Here is a 17,183-nt window from a genome sequence, read left to right on the forward strand (position 1 = left end):
CGTAGAGAGATTGACTGTATGGGATTTTACCGGATATCTCACCTTCCAAAGGAAGGATGAATCCAGAGGCTACCTGGCTTGATTACAGACTCTGCCTGAAGAAATAAGATGTAAACACCTTCTGAATAATAGATCTTATGATCAACAGCTCTGATACCATGTAGAAATTTGAATAATAAACACTTATTCAACAGAGATTATCCCGATTATACACTATTGCGGAATACATGCACAATACATAATCTCCTCTACGTTGATCATCAACTTAGCAGCATAAAAAACAATGAAAACATCAATCGCATGCACACATTAACACAGTATGTAACCCGAGGAAAGCTTACAGCTGAAAACCCCACACTATCTGTATATTAATGATTGAGAACATGTAACATTACATAGTACAATACTCCTCACAAGTATCTAGCACTATCTCCACCTATTACACACAAAACTAGCTCAGATCCGAACAAGTCATAGGTTCAAATCTCTTCCGCTGCTTTGCCTGCCTCTATTGCACAATACCAAGTGAAAATCACTCACCCTGGAAATCACGTGAGCACAGGTATTTCACTAGGCATACGCTGCGCAATCCTCATGGGCATACTCAATCCATTGATTGTGAAAGATCTCATGCACAACTATAGTCACAATTGATAGCAATCTCAACCTCTAACACCTGTCTCCACAGAACTGTACATGCACTGAGTTAACTGATGTATTCTTCAGTTGCATTATGAGTTAATAATTAGTGAATTAATTTAATCAATTAATTTACATCACTCATCACTAGTCTATTTGTAGTTAGACTAATTACAACTAGTTTAATAAAGTCAAACTGAACACAACTCCATCAACTCCACATCCAACTCCATAGAACTCAACCACATGAGTTCTAACTGAAGTCCTGCATGCAATAGCTCAACTGACCCACAAAGAAAAGCGTATTTTCTTCTGACAGTTGCATCTGCCACATCTGTAGCTCAAACTGAAGTGCTCCAAGAGGATAAGATAATGTTTATAGTTTAAATATTATTATGAGACAATAATATTTGACTTTTCTATTTTTAGCCTGGCAGTCTAAAAATAGACTTTGATCATTCTGTTGTGAACCAAAAATAAAAGTCCATCTATTTTTCCCAACATGACCAATCATCCATAAACAGCATCCTGCAACTCATAGACCATGATCCATATGTCTAAAAATAGACTTTGCGCCATAATTTGCCTGTGGGCCCACTTAGTGAAGGCGACTCCTTTCCACTAAGCTCCATCATCTTGTTGCATTCTCAACATTGAGAGTACCAACGAGAATTATGGTGAGGATACATCATATGTCAGAGGTACTGACCAGGATTATGATAGTATGTTGATGTTGTTGATACAATGTAAACTTTGAAATGGAAACTATAAACTCAAAACGGGAACTTTGGCCAAAAAACCCCGAAAAAACATCAAAAACAGTGCTAAAAACGAGAAGTGTGTATACTAGAATGATGATTTTAATTTTTAGGGGTCAATTTTGAACATGTTTTAAAAATGACAGTGACTACGAAATTTACTACGAAATTTTCGTACAAATATAGCTTCAAAACGAAAAAGTGATGACACTGGAACGATGATTTTTTTTTAGGGTCAATTTTCAAACATTTTAAAAAATGCTAGTAAAACCAAGTTTTTATGTGCCAAACAAAGTTGTTTATGAGGAAAAAAACACATTAATGTTTTTGGTAGAATATCATTTTTCTTTCCTAAGTATAAATTCAACATGTTCTCAACCATAACATGCTAGATACAAAAGAAATTGAAATTTTTTCAACTATAAAATTAAAAAACCATGACATGATGATCTGGAATGAACTTCAAAAATTGCAAACCTGATGACGGTGCCCATTCTGCAGTAGTTGAATACTTCTTGCCCCATATTAGTGTTTTCCCATCAATTTTTTGATACGAAATTGATGTTGGAAGCTAATGTCATTAAGTTGTTCAATGCATTTCCCCTCACCATATGATCCCAGAATAAACCTTCGCATGTCAACAGTTTCTTCCAACACATCAAAAGTAGGCTCTGGCATGTATGATTTTTTAATACATTCAATTAGTGATGGCAAGCTCCCAACTTCCTTCCTCAATGTGATTGAAAAACCACTGAACATCTGATCAATATGGTCATGAGTGTGCCCAACAAGAAGGAAACCAACCTTTACCTTTTGAAAAATTCTCAATTCAACAAGTATGTTTAGATATCCAAAAACAACCTGATTTTTGTTTTCACGGCAAGTGTTGTGACCCAATTGTAAATACAAAACTTCAGGAAGATTACCAGACCAATGAGAAATCACATCATGAATTATGGTTATGGTCAGATTTGCATCATTTTGAATATTTGGAGTTGTGAAGTACACCCTTGGCAACATTTTCCCATTGAAGTCCCATTGAAGACCATACAGCCGACCAAGTGCAACTGAATAAAATTTTCCTCCTGTAAATTTTTGGGTGTGCAAACAAAATGTGGTAAAAGTGTTTTCTTCTGGTCCATACCATCAATTATCAAACCCACACCCGCCATACCATGGTAAAGGTGGCCGCACTAAACTTGAGATGCCTCTTCCTCCAATTTAAAATCAAATTTGCCTTGCGATTAGATTCTGCCCACAATTAGAGCGTTTACCTCACGATTAGATTCATGCATTGCTGCAAATTTTCATCGAACGGGACAATTTGGTGGCTCCATATTGTTTGATGAGCTAACGCTGACATAAATATGTCGGGAGGCAGCCACATGGCTCAGCTGCCCTGAAAATGAGCGAGAAGGAAGGTCAGCTTATTGTGGGCTCTGGCAGCCCACTTATGGATATAGATTTTGATCTGCCAACCAGTACAAACACTCTCAGCAACAAACAACTATTAATTACCAGTTCGCTTATGAATATAGATTTTGATCTATATGCACAGTTCGATATACAGGTATTAGTCTCTGAGGAGGAAGAGGAACTCCTATTCTGGGATTTCTCTGCTTAATATCGTATTGGATGCCCAATAAGCATTGTTTGGGGTGATTCGTAGCAGATGGGGCGATTCTGAGAATCGCCCTGCCACCCGGCGATTCTCAAAATCGCCCCATGTGCGCATGACGTAGCAGCTTTTGCTCTGAAAGGGAACTCTGCTATTCTCAAAATTCCCCATTCTGTATTAAATGTACCCATTCTATATTAAATGTACATACAATTGCTTTCAGCGATTGTTGGATTATGATGAAACAAACACAAATATTTTATTAGATATCATTTTTGGGATTCAACTGCGTTAAGTAAGTCATTCACGTATGACCATTTCCATGAGAGGTAGTCGTAACTGACAAATATTTTAATTCAGGCGAAATGATTCAAAATTTGAACATTTCAATCCGGCAATTTCATGTTTAATGACTCGTTATTAGCACAATTACTTCACTCCAAAAGATCTCACTGTCTCTACAAACATTTCACTGTGATTTATGTGTGCAGAAGTAGCTTTAGGCTGTAGGTGGAGCTTAAAAATCTAGAAAATTGCCGACATTTTGAAAACTAATTGGGGGTTTTTGAATGTGTAACAGGCGGTGTAACATCCATGGACGATTTCCTCGAGAAGTTTTTTCCACATGTCTACCGACGAAAGCAGCATCACCTGCGTGAAACAGACTACTGCAAATCATAGTTACCAAGTTCGAATTCGAATTCGGATTTGAATTCGATTCGATACGATAAAAATTCGAATGAAAATTTTCTAATTCGGAAAAAATTCGATAGTATACATCATAAAAATTTGAATATATATACTTTATTTTTTGTAATAATAAGATATTTCCACTATTTTTTTCTAATTCATCTTAGATTTTAAATAATTTTGAATAATTCTAGATTATCTAACCACTTTTAAGATACAATTAAAAATAAAATACCCATACTTCCTCTTCCCAATAAGAACTTAAATCCAAAAAGTCTAATAGATAAATACATATTTAGAAAATCACTATTCTAAACTTATTTATTTAAAATCTTTCAAAATATAAATATATTTAGAAAATAAATAGTAATCAGGTTCAAGTTTTTTTTTTCTTATTTTTCCAACGCTACAAAACAAATTGAAATTGAAAAGAAAAACTTTTCCAATTTACACATTTTTTTCCATTTCCTTTTTTTTTTTTTAAATAAACACAGTTATGTATTCAAACTTTAGACCTTAACATTATATGTATATGTCCAAGAATCTTGAGCAAAGCCATCCTAACGTCTAGAAACTAACACTAACTCCTGACTCCTTAAAAAGCACTAACGTTTCGGAAGCCAGTTCTCCTCACAATGAAGTATTGCTTTCTTTGAGAAAGCTCAAATGAATAAAACCGTAAACGAACCAACTCGAATTTCCTTGAATAATTCGCTCTCCGAATCGAATTGACGAATTTCCGAATTTTTTTCCCCGATTCGGACGTATTTGGTAACTATGGTATACATTATATATTCTCATATTTAGTGCAACTTCACGTTTTTGGAGTTGTTTTGTTGACATTATAACTTTGATATATCGTACAATGGTATATACATTACAATGCGTTGATAGGGTCGTCTGTGGAAACAACTTTCAAGAACGCTTTTGAATTTGTGCGAGAATCAAAACATACTATGGACAATACAATTGTGGAAACAACATTTATATTCATTCAACATATCAGCGTTATATAAAGTGGCAGTGATGATATATGGACGACATTGATATTATTTTATTGCTTACACTCTGCGCATTTCTCTATTGTAACATTTCTAATACATCGCACCATTTTTCATTCATCGCATGAGGGTGTTAGCGCTCATTTCCACATTCGATTCCAACAACTGAATAGGAAACACAATCATCGACGTTGTTTATTCTCTCCGTGGATTTGGAGGCTTGAAGAAATAGGAAAAATGATGGTTAGTATCAATTGCACATGTCGTGATGCTAAAATTTCCAAAGACTATGGATATTTTTCTTAGACATCCTCAAACGGAGAATACAATTGTTATGTTAATTTTTCCCACGTCCTAGGAATTTCTTTCGCCCCGATTCAGTCCTAAAATGGTCCTTACATGGTCATTTATTGCTATTCTACCAACAAACAAAGCCATCTGAGCTCGTTCACCCATCTGATCCCTAGCATCATATTTAAATAATCTTTCAATTGTATCAAAGTCTACAAGGCATTCAGGTGGTACAACGGTAATGCATTTGAATATAACGCTAATAGTCTCATCGTTATATTGTTCGAAAGAATGACAATTTTCCTTTCGAATTATGGTCAGAAAAGCAGTGTTATATATCCATTCGGCATGACATCTTTGTTGGTGCCTTTAACTTCCCCAATTTTCTTTTACATTGCGAAGAAGAACGCGTTTGGGGCGTCGTGGAGGCAACAAAACTCTCCAATCCTTTCGATACTTGTCATGTTTATATGCAGTGTTGGTGGTTGATAGTGCAAATACAACAACCAGCTGCTCACTCTGTTCACTTCGTCTCTTTATCTTGCTGGCCTGGTTGCCACATTCGGGGCCTCGCATGTAACGCGAAGCAAGGGGCAAAGAGTAAGCATAATCGTCAGAGGCCTCAGTTTCCTCCTAGGAGCGATCTTGAATGCTACAGCTGTGAATCTCGCCATGCTTATAGTCAGCCGCATTCTTCTCGGTGTCAGTGTTGGATTCAGCAATCAGGTGAGTGATCTTGGATGCCCAATAAGCATTGTTTGGGGGCGATTCGTAGCAGATGGGGCGATTCTCAGAATCGCCGGGTGGCGGGGTGATTCTTAGAATCGACTCACTACCTAGCGATTCTCAGAATCGCTCCATCTGCTATGAATCGCCCCAAACAATGCTTACTGGGCATCCAATATGATATTAAGCAGATTTTAGAACAGGAGTTCCTCTTCGTGAGGTAAAATTTATATATAGATATGAGTCAATAAGAATTATGGTAGCCGATTCATCCATGAAATGGGGACGAGCTAATTAATTTTCTTTGACAAAACTGCAGGTTGGCATGCAAAGAGATCAAGATAGGCGGCCGAAACACAAAGCTGGTATGTAATACTCATATGCTATGCAATCTTGAAATTTATGATCCCAACTCTTCTAATTCAACTTGAACATTTGTGCGTACTCCTGAGGCACCCATCCAAATCTGCAGTATGTTTTCCAAATATAACTATTTGTTTTTTGTTTAATTTGGCTTATCTTGAATTTAGTATGATAAGGGATAAATGTCCTTAGGATTTGAACATGACTGAATCTCCCACCCGAAACCTCGAGATTAAGCATTTATGTGAGGCTTGCAAGAAATTAGAGCTCAAAGCGCTCATCAAAATCTGCAGTAGGTATGATCTTCGTAAATTTTTTCCTTGTCTTCCCCTTTTCATTGATTTTGATGTAATATTTTCTATTCCTCCATTGATCAAGAGGGAATTTTGATGTTAATTAATTTTGGCAGGAACAAACAAAATAGTTTTTTTCCAGCTCCAACAAACCATTACCATGAAATGATATTTGACTCACCATTGAAACATACAAAGCGCCACATATACATGTGAACAACTGTGCCATTAAAGCTTTCTCCTTGTTTCTTATTTTTTATAAAAAAAATTATAATGGGATTCAGGCCCATTCTCCAGGCACGTATGTCTATCAACTATTGGACACACAATACAAACCAAGTTCAACGCTCAGCTCCAAGACGAAGCGAGAAGCCCATGAGGGCATTGCACAATGTTTCTGTAGATTGGAACACTGGTTTCAATCTATGAAAGGAAGTAACTAACTGTTGCACACGACATGGCGTTCGGAACAATAACGAACAACGTTCTCTCAACCATCCAAGGATTTTGAGATGGTTTCCTCTGGCACCTCTCTATCAAAATCAAATCAGAGACCACGCAGTTGTGCGTGGGTGCATGTATCAAATATGGCAGAAGAAAAAGTGAAGAATCCAACTCAGCCGTTTCTTCTCAATGAACATGTAGGTCCCTCTTTCTTTCTTTCTTTTGTTTTTTTGGAATAATTAACTCCGACTAAGATATAAATGAATAATCAATCCATAAACATCTTTCTTTCTTTCTTTTGTTTTTTTGAATAACTAACTCTAACTAAGATATAAATGAATAATCAATCCATAAACATTGATTAGATTACATTGTTTGATTATTTCTAACAATCTTCATGGTGTTCCTTCTCAACAAAAACCAGACTAAGGTTAGCCAATAAGGTTTCATATCAAATTTGGTTTGATACGTGATCTATCTCCTCTCCTCAAAATTATAACCTATCCAAATCTCTTATTCACGATGCTTAGATTAGGCATCTATGCCAGGTTTGCAAGCAATTATAAAAATCTGCAATATGTTTAGTATTTATGACTTTTCTTTTTCACCCATGGATCTGCCACATCTATTTGTTTCCTTCCCATCCTTTTTTCATTGGATCTGCCACATCTATTTGTTTCCTTCCCATCCTTTTTTCATTGGGTATGACACAATATTTTCCAATCATTGTGTATGACACAATATTTGCCAATCTTCCATTGTCAGATATTTTTTTATGCTAAATAATCTTGGCAAGCGAAAAAGAGTGGTTATTGGTGTGTATTGTGAAAGAAAAAGAGACAATCTAACACAGTTTACCTCTTCTCCATGTTTTAGATGAACACAGGTTTCTTTCTTTTTTCCAAAATAATGAACTCCGAGTAAGATAGAAATGTAGGTCTCTTTTTCTTTTGCTAAAATAATTAACGTATGATGAGATAGAAATAAATAAAGAATTATGAATTGGGATCACAAATTTTAAGATTTGAGTATACTCAAATGTTCATTTTCATAGTCTCTTGTATGTTTGTTTTGATTAGGTCTATTGAATCAAATTGGTTTTCAATAGGTTTGTTTTGAGTATGTGAGGTTTCTAGTGTCATATTAATTCAAGTGGAAGAGATCTTTCTTACATATCATTAGATTATGAAGTGACATTGGACATAATTAAGCTTTGGGCCATACCCTTTTAGAAACAACAAACCAAACTAAATGATTAGTTATAAAGAATTAGAAATTTCACAAATATAGTAAACCAATATTAAGTGTGATTTATGGCCTTAAATGAGTTTTGGAGGGTAAACTTTGAAATGCCACAAAACTGAAATTAGAGGCCAATAGAGTGTGTGAGGTCCAATTATTGGATAGAGTTCTCGAGAAAATGTTCCTAAAACATTAGAGTTAAACATGAGGCATCTCAGGTCAAGTGCCTAATGGTTAAGAGCATGTGTTTCCTCCTAAGAAGTCATAGGTCCAAAAACCAGAAGAGGTTAGAGTAAGTATGCCTTTGTAGACAATAATCAAATCGTTGCGTGGAGGTGGATCTCTTGTCCCACAAACAAGGGGGTTTCATACACCAATTTGGTGTTTGGATTGGCTATGCACTTAAAATTGGATAATAATAATAATTAGGATATAAATTGTTAGAAATTCATAATCTATAAGGGTGAAAGCATGGAGCTGAGTTACACTTTTTGGCAAGAAATGGCACGTTTGGGTGGAAAAAATGATCGCTCAATGGAGCCCTTTTTAAGCGCTCGATCGAGCCGTTTGAACACTTTAATAATGTAACCCAATGTTATTTAGGAGCTCGATTTACCCATGTCTTTGCGGCAGTCAAATGAAGGAGATTGGGTTTTGGATCTATTTTCTGGCTCAGGTAAGTTTTATTATATGGAATTGAATTTCAATATGTTATTTATTAATTTATATGTCATTGTACTAATTTACTTCATTATTTCTTTTGTGTTTGATAATTAGGTACAACACTAGCATGTTGCCTTCAAAAAAGAAGAAATTGCATTGCAATTGAAAAAGATCCAATATAGTGCAATTTCATTCAGCAAAGAATTAATGCTCTTCAATTTCTTCCAGATGCAATGCAAGAAAGTGGGTTGAAGAAATGGGGCTTTAGTGAATCACGTGTGACAAAAAAGGCAAAGGAACCCCAACCACCATTACATGGAATGTTTGGAAAGACATACATTGGGATATTCACAGACATCAAAGATCCATTAGAAGAGCAAAAGAAAGCAGAAAATATCGTGGAAGAAGACAATGATGAAACTCTAGAGGATAAAGAGTTTGGATTACGTGACATTGTTGATTAAATTTAAATTATGCTTGGAAATCAAGCTTTGCAATGTTTTGACTTTAACATTTTATGAGAAGAATAAACATTCAATTAAGGTTGTTATTTGTTCAATGTTTGTAATATGTGATTTCCACATTAATTTTTAAGTTAATCATTATTTTTTGTTAAAAAAAATGATTATTATTCTTTTTTTGACATGAAATTCATAAAAAAAAAAAACTATTATTTAACCATTTTTAGTTAAAATTTTCATATAAAAATTGTGATATTGACATGTCAATTCTAGCGAAAAATTATCAAAATGTGTAGTTTTGTTATATTTATGTTAAAAATGGTTATTTTTATGTCCATTGTTAAAAAAATATTGTTTTTAAAAACAATTATTTCATGTGGATTGAAAAATTAATTAAAAATGTATAAATATATAGAATATCGAAAATTCAAAATATCGACTTTCTAATTTAAAAATGCAAAACAATAAAAACCTCACTACAAAAAAAATAAAATTAAAATAAAAAACAAGAAAATATGAAAACTACCATTTCAAAAATTATTAAATTTACAAAATAATTATTTACATTTCATACATTAGAAAATTTAAAATCAAAAAATAGGTTTTTTTTAAAAAGGGTCTGATGCAGAATACCCACTTTTTTAAATCAGCATGAAAATCACTACCATTCTAAAACGTAAAGTATATTAAAAAAAATTAAAGTGCCAAAAACTATGCTCTAAAAAAAACATGTGTGTTTTACATCACCCCTTTTCAAAATCAAGAACTTTTTTACTATCTCTACAAAACGGATAACAGTATCAGTTCTCGTTTCAACATTTACATTGTTCATGTGTTAGATGGACCAGAATTATGGTGACTAGCTGATAATAATGATGTACATGTGTCGAGAGTACCAACGAGAATTATGGTGAGGATACATCATATGTCAGAGGTACCGACCAAGATTATGATAGTCTGCTGATGTTGTTGATCTACCATGTGTCGAAGTTATTTGGCTAGAATTATGATAGTTGAATGGTGCTGATACTATTGATGATTTGTTATAACCTTTTCTTAGATAAATTTGTCAACATGAAGAACATATGTCTAGTCATTATGAATACCTCCCTAGCTAAGAGGGAGTGTTGAATTTTGTAGCTATGGTCGGTCTTCATAGTTTATATTTTAGCCCTTGTAATATATAATGTAATTGTAAGACATGTTCATGTCATTTTCATTGATTAACCCTTGAAAGAATTATTATAAGACATGTTCTTCATGTTGGATTTAAAAGAGAAATTTTTGAAATTTGAATTTTGAATTTTTGGCTCCAAACTAGTCAAGTCGGCCCTAGTGAAGAGACACACCCATTCACAAAGGCAACCCACTATATAAAGGGCATTTGATCTCCTCCACACGACACCATTCGACCTCACACAAGAAAGACAATTTATGGTCATTTAAATGAAGGAGAAGAAGGACAAAGAAGGACAAGAAAGATGAATTCATCTCTAGCATCTACCTCTCTCTTAACTTTGCATGTGTGAATTTCTAAGCATAATGGGCAACATACTCTAGGCAATTTGAAATTTTGCGCAGGTCGAGTTTTTGGGAAGGCTGAGTTTCTCAGCATATTCTAGGAGGCCGAAATTCGACCTAAGCAGTTTAGAAAGGACCGAAGTTGCAAGGTAGAAAGTTTGACTTGATTTGACTTGACAAGAGGGTTGCTTGACAAGGTTTTAACTCATAATTGATTAGTTGCATTAGATGTATCTCTTGTTGAACTAAAGAATTTCTCTAAGGAAAATGTTGTTGGGTTTTTCCAAGGGTAAATCTTGTGTTCTTTGTGTGCATTATGATCTCTACTGTTCTTATGCTTTTATGGTTGAACTTATTAAGTGTAATTGCTTAATGATAAGCTGGAATTGTTAAAAGAAGATCAAAATCATTAGAAGTAATTATTAGTATTTCAAACATTTGTGCTTGTATCTATTGCACTTGAAAAATCAATCGGGGGGGGTCAAATCTTTGTAATGTGTGGCCAAGCTTTTAGCTCGAGTCTTGGCTCTAGAGCAGCCTCTTTCTTGATAGTAGGCAACACCCTGATGCACTCTAGCTTGTTGCTTGGGCATAGCTGGAGACCAGAAGGAGAAAAGTGCAGTGATATGAGTCGAAGACACTAGGATTATGGTGGGGAAACATATAATCCCCAAAAATCTAACACACTTCACGTGAAGCAGGGGCAAGTAGATTATCTACAGCCACTGTAACAACAATGTTTGGGGACAAATATAGCGTTAAAAATGAAAAAGAGGAAAATCATTGCATGCATAGGTCACTCTGATCAGCTTAGCTCTCGAGGTGGTTTGCTTGGATGGCCACAAATAATCAAAGTTGTTTGTTGACTGATAGTGTCTTCAATAACTAGAGACATGCAACCATGAAAACAAAAATGTGTTAAGAGAGGATGGTTTCCCAAATATGATAATTTTTGGCTTGGACAAAAAGGTAGTACTCATTTTTCTATCCAAAAAAGCTTTAATTTCAGCTTGAAAAAAGAGAGGGAAGGTGCTATTGATGGCACGTCTTCTTTATTTATGGGTTGGTCCTAAAATTTTGGCACCAAAGTGCACCGGTTCTTGAGACCACGATTTCAATAAATTGTAATTTTATCCAAAACTAAAAAAAGAAAAGATTGCTAGAATCACCACTTTTTTAATTCGAGGATCAATTTTAAAGTTTCAGTTACAATGATTCAAGGGTTGTTCTTAAAATTCTTGACACCGTGATTCCAAAATATTGTAATTTTATCCAAAATAAATAAAGAATTGCTACTAGGAGCACAACTTTTCAATTCGCTGTCAACTTTAGGGTTTTAGCTACGACAGTGCTGCTTATCAACGATTCAAAAATGTTGTGGTTTTAACCTTGAAAATAAAAACAATGGTGTTACGACCATAGTTTTAAAAACCGCTCAGAAAAACCGGTAACCAGTCAAACCGACCGGTTAGCTAGCTGGCCGGTCGGAACCGGCCTAAAAACCCAGTTTAACCCATCACTTGCCCGATTTTTTGACCTAACCGGTAAAAACCGGTCGGTTTAGGACGGAACCGGCCGGTTTATGGCATGCCCACCGAAAGTTGGAAAAAGGCGTGGCTGGTTTGTGGTTTAAGGGTTTTGGGGGGGAGGTAAAGGTATTTTCCCTCCAAAAACACCCTCTCCAATCTATAAGAGACCCCTCTCACTCTCATTTGTCTCACACAACTGATTTGGAGTGTTTGTGAGTGTTTGTGAGTTTGTTTGTGAGCTTGGAGAGTGTGGAGTTTTTGCTGAAGTAGTCATCTTGGAGTTGGAGTTGGAGCTATTTTGGAGATAGTGTGTAGTTGTCAGTGGAGTTGCCATCTTCAAGAGGAGGCTAAGGGAGCTAGTTTGCATTTCCAGGTAAGGATTTGCACTTGATAATTCCTCATTTGAGTCTGCTGTCCATGAATTTTTTTTTTGTGTTATAAACTTCTCACTTCTATGATCTACCATCCAGGGAGTCATCATGCCTCCAAAAGCCGGAGATACTGCATGGGCTCATTGTGATATGATTGATGGCAAAATGATCTGCAAATATTGCCAAAAATCCATTCAAGGAGGGGGTATTAACAGGTTCAAGCAACACTTGGCTGGGATAGGAGGCCATGTAAAGCCATGTGGAGCACCAAATGAAATAATAGGGCATATTAGGGCAGAATACCTTCAGAAGTTTGAGACTCAAGTCACTGAACCAATAGAGAAGTTTGTGGCTACACAGTTTGGGAGTCCAGACTCAACCAACTGAGTTTGATCATGATGACTGAGACTCATGAGAAGTTTCAACTTCAAGTGATAATGTTGATCACTATTATAGTATTACTATTATCATATATGTAGAGTCTAGACTGAAGTCTTGTAGTAGGCCACTGGCCCCATAGTTTGTAGGCTTTATTTTTGCACTCTAGTGGCCATTTAGAGCCTCATTGCTTATGTATTTTGTTGATGATATGTATTGCACTCGGTGCCATTTTGATATATTCACCTTTAAGGCTTTACATGGTATATCAATGAACAATCTTTGCATATTTTGTCTCTATTGGCTTGGAATCACGGTTTTAAATCTTAAAAATAGTTTTTTTCATTAAAAAATAATTATTTAATGTATTTTTCTAAAACCGGTTCGTTTAGACCAAACCAGTCCCGGTTAGACCGGTTCCGGTTTTAAAAACATTGGTTACGACTAGTGCCACTTTTCGTTTTAAGGATTGATGTGAAGATTTTTGTCAATAACATTAGGCCATGGCCACAATTGTAAAAGGTCATAATTTTAACCCCAAAAAATATAATTTAAAAAACAAAAATTGTTATCCGTATGCCATTCTCAGAAACATGGTTGATTTTGGTGAGTTTAAATGGTTGATTTTGGTGTCTTTAAATCAAAAATAGGAATTTTAGAATTAAAGAATTAAAGTTATCATTTTGAGATCACAATGCTCACAAATTGTAAGTATGTTGAATGTCATATCCTACACACCAATACAACATAAGAAGGTAAAGATGACTTCTGGCAAAGGTATAGAAGGTCCACTAAAATAAGCTGAGTCATCCACCTAATCATTTATAAAAAAATAGTGACACATATCTTGTGGAACTTCAGTAGAAACCAACCATGTGGTAGAACTCCCGAAAATCCCTGATACCTCTACAAGGAAATATGAGGAAACCTTGATGGTGTGCTGTAAGAGAATCATTTATAAAAAAATAGTGACACATATCTTGTGGAACTTCAGTAAAAACCAACCATGTGGTAGAACTCCCGAAAATCCCTGATCCCTCTACAAGGAAATATGAGGAAACCTTGATGGTGTACTGTAAGAGGACAATGCGAGGAGAGGAAATATAAATGAAGTGAACCATTAAAATGGTGCCCCCACGTGGCATGGAAAAAAGAAATGACTATGAACATCATGAGAGTGCTCCAAACTTGAGAAGTTGAGAGGAAAAACTGCCATGGCCTTCGGGCTGGTAGCACGGTGAGTCTGCATTGTAATAGAGAGAATTGAAAAGGTCGAGTACTATATTGTAAAATATTCTGAAGAATAAGAGATACAACACAGTGGTTTTCCTAATTGGATTTCCACTTATAATCCATGTGTGATAAATGTTGTTTATGTAACTTAGGTGTTATTAGGTAGTTATTCTGAAGAATAATAGATACAACACAGTGGTTTTCCTAGTAGGATTTCCACTTATAATCCATGTGTGATGAATGTTGTTTATGTAGCTTAGGTGTTATTAGGTAGTTTAATTCTCTGTCCGATGCCGTTGAATGTAGTATTATTCTGCTATTGCAGGGAGGTATCCTTTTCTGCATCACAATGCCTACCTACAAATAAACAGTGAAAAGCCCAATACCAAAAGATCAGAATATTGGAGCAACGTGAAGATAGCATATAGAAACTCTTTTAACTAAAGCAAAGACGTGTTTATTCATGTCAATGGTATCTAAAATATCACAGGCATGCAAATGCCTAAATCAAAACTGCAAATAGAAACATGTTTTCATGTCACCTTCAAAAGCAAGGACAAAATTCCTAAACAAATTATCGATGTGACTGCAGATCATTATTGAAAGAATTCAAAACAAAAAAGGTATGTTTTCTTTGTTCTACTTTAGTTCTATAATGCAACGGTATAATGCATATACCCAAAGTTCTCATTTTCCTCCACACATTCATATGGATAAAAAGAGGCAGTTCACATGGGGACATTCCAAAATAGTTACAAGAAAGATCCCATTTGTTACCAACAAAAACTTGCCAAAGACTAAACACGAATTACTCGAAAAAAAATGGTTCTAAACTGAAAGACAATACTAGCAGGCAACAAATTGGGTATGTACAAGATCAAATTGCTGAATTTAAAACATGGAAGTGATTCTTAGAAACACAACCCCTGATGGGACTGCACCACATAATATAGTCCTTAGGCAAGATGCGAGTTTGATAGGGTAACCTATTATGCTAAAATCTCCAGGACCTGCCCCAGCAGACCACACTGAAAATTAGACACTGGTGGGTGGCTTATAATACCACAACCCTACCAATAAACCAATTTTGATTTGTTAAGGTGGCTAATGTCTAACAATATACAACCTCTTAATACCAGCACACTAGTATTAATTACTAGGATTCATATAGTAGCTTCTCTGAAATTATATGCCTTTTTGAAAGCATACGTCGCAACCTTTTAAACTTAGAAATGCTCATTTAAATTGTTTTTACGAAGAAAACATACATCGGATAAATACATACCTTAGATAGCAATAGCCTACTTGGAATTTTTATATAAACATAAAGAAAAAAATATTACACAGAAGACAGCTAAGTGTTATTCACACAGATTTTCTATCACTTGAAGAAGAGATAAAAACGGTTCAGCAATGTACTTCAGTCATCTGTGCCCCAAGCTTCATCCCGCAGCCTTTGTCGCATCAGTATCCTATCCTTTCTTTCCTCCTCTTGTTTTTGAATAGAATTAAAGCTGGATTTGACAGACACCCCTTTGGTGAGCCCTTGGCTTCTTAAAGCTCCAACAATCATCCTCTGTGCGGTTCGGGCAGAAGTAGGAGGTCTTGGAAAGGGAGGTTCCAAATCTACAAGACAGGCACAAATGGTAGGTCAGCCACTTTAAGCTGATCCAGAGAATAGGCCACCAAAAAAATCTGGAAACGTGAAAAGAGTATAATAATATAGTAATGATGATAAATCCCTCTTTAAATATTCCTGCAGATAAGATATACACTGAATTTTTTTCTACCCAACAAACAGTACAAAAACCGTTTCAAATAGTAGCAGTTTTTTACCATAACTGCCTATTATAAAGAGGCTGAGCATACCTTATCTTGATTTGCTTACAGAAATCCCAACCTATAAAACCTACATATCCCTTTAAGGTTGAATAGAAATACAGCACTTGCGGAATACAGGAAACAAATGCACAGACAAGCTCTAAAACCACAGACCAAACCAATAGATTGACCAGATTTACACACTAGCTTCAATGAATTGACTGTTTGAATCGCATTACTAGGACAAAAAACAGTCTTACCTAAATGTAATTCTTGGTTATTGATGCATGTATTAATTTGCAACAATTATTCTGCCATGTTAACTTTTACTAGGACAAAAAACAGTCTTACCTAAATGTAATTCTTGGTTATTGATGCATGTGTTAATTTGCAACAATTATTCTGCCATGTTAACTTTTAAGTAACGCCACACAAGATCCCCAGAAACCAGAAATATGCAACGTTTCCAAACGAAAAGCAAGAAAAAGTAAAACATATTTTCATTGCCATGTATAGTTACAAGAAAATTTCTATACATAGCGAGGGCATTGGTTAACTTAATGACTGTAAGGTAATAACTCTCTCCGATTTTGTAGATTAATTCTAAAAAAATACCATCAGTAATTTTGATAAACACTGAATATCCTATTACATTTTGACTGTAGACTATGTGCCTACACATTCTTTGATGGGTGACCGGTGATGTAATCTACATACACGACTTTGTCATCTCTAAAATGAACTTCATAATGTCCATTTTGATGATGTACAAAGGAGATGAAAGTCTGGAGCAATATAAAACTCGTGCCCGAAAACCTCAGATTACTCTTTAAGGGTCAAACCTCTGAAAAACACTAGAAATATCAACAAAATTTTCTCAACCATGTTACACATAAGCAAGAAAGAACAAGATTACAAAGAACCATAGCATTCCTTCTGCTTTAGCCAACAAATTAAGTTAGATAATGTTAGTTGTTAAAACGAAATCTAACATCCCCATATGATGTAAAGTCCCTAAGCATCAAGGGACTGGCCTTGTGCAATTTAGAAAACGCTACCCATTGTCACCAAAGTAGATCTTCCTTTCACTTTTGATTGGCTCTTATCCAACTCAAATTCCCAAGCATCAAGGGGCTAGCCA

General features: G+C 35.3%; 1 protein-coding gene across 4 annotated transcripts in view; it reads right to left on the reverse strand.

Moving 5' to 3' along the window:
• Positions 1-14,251: 14,251 nt before the first annotated feature.
• LOC149219322 (uncharacterized) overlaps positions 14,252-17,183 on the reverse strand; it is a 136,871-nt gene continuing 133,939 nt past the window's right edge. Inside the window, exons 6-7 of one of the 4 annotated variants that reach the window (XM_089384343.1) lie at positions 15,641-15,847; positions 14,252-14,574 (exon numbers count right to left, since the gene is read on the reverse strand). In XM_089384343.1, the coding sequence (XP_089240469.1) occupies positions 15,642-15,847 (206 nt within the window). In that variant the 3' untranslated portion in view covers positions 14,252-14,574; position 15,641. Of the gene's footprint in view, positions 14,579-15,073; positions 15,292-15,640; positions 15,848-17,183 lie in introns of those variants that run through there. The other 3 variants (XM_089384341.1, XM_089384342.1, XR_016249230.1) reach the window with 3 other exon arrangements.

This window comes from Pinus tabuliformis, chromosome Q (genome assembly GCF_031772625.1).
Source record: "Pinus tabuliformis cultivar Carrire ecotype Pingquan chromosome Q, CPIR1, whole genome shotgun sequence".
Lineage (NCBI taxonomy): Eukaryota > Viridiplantae > Streptophyta > Pinopsida > Pinales > Pinaceae > Pinus > Pinus tabuliformis.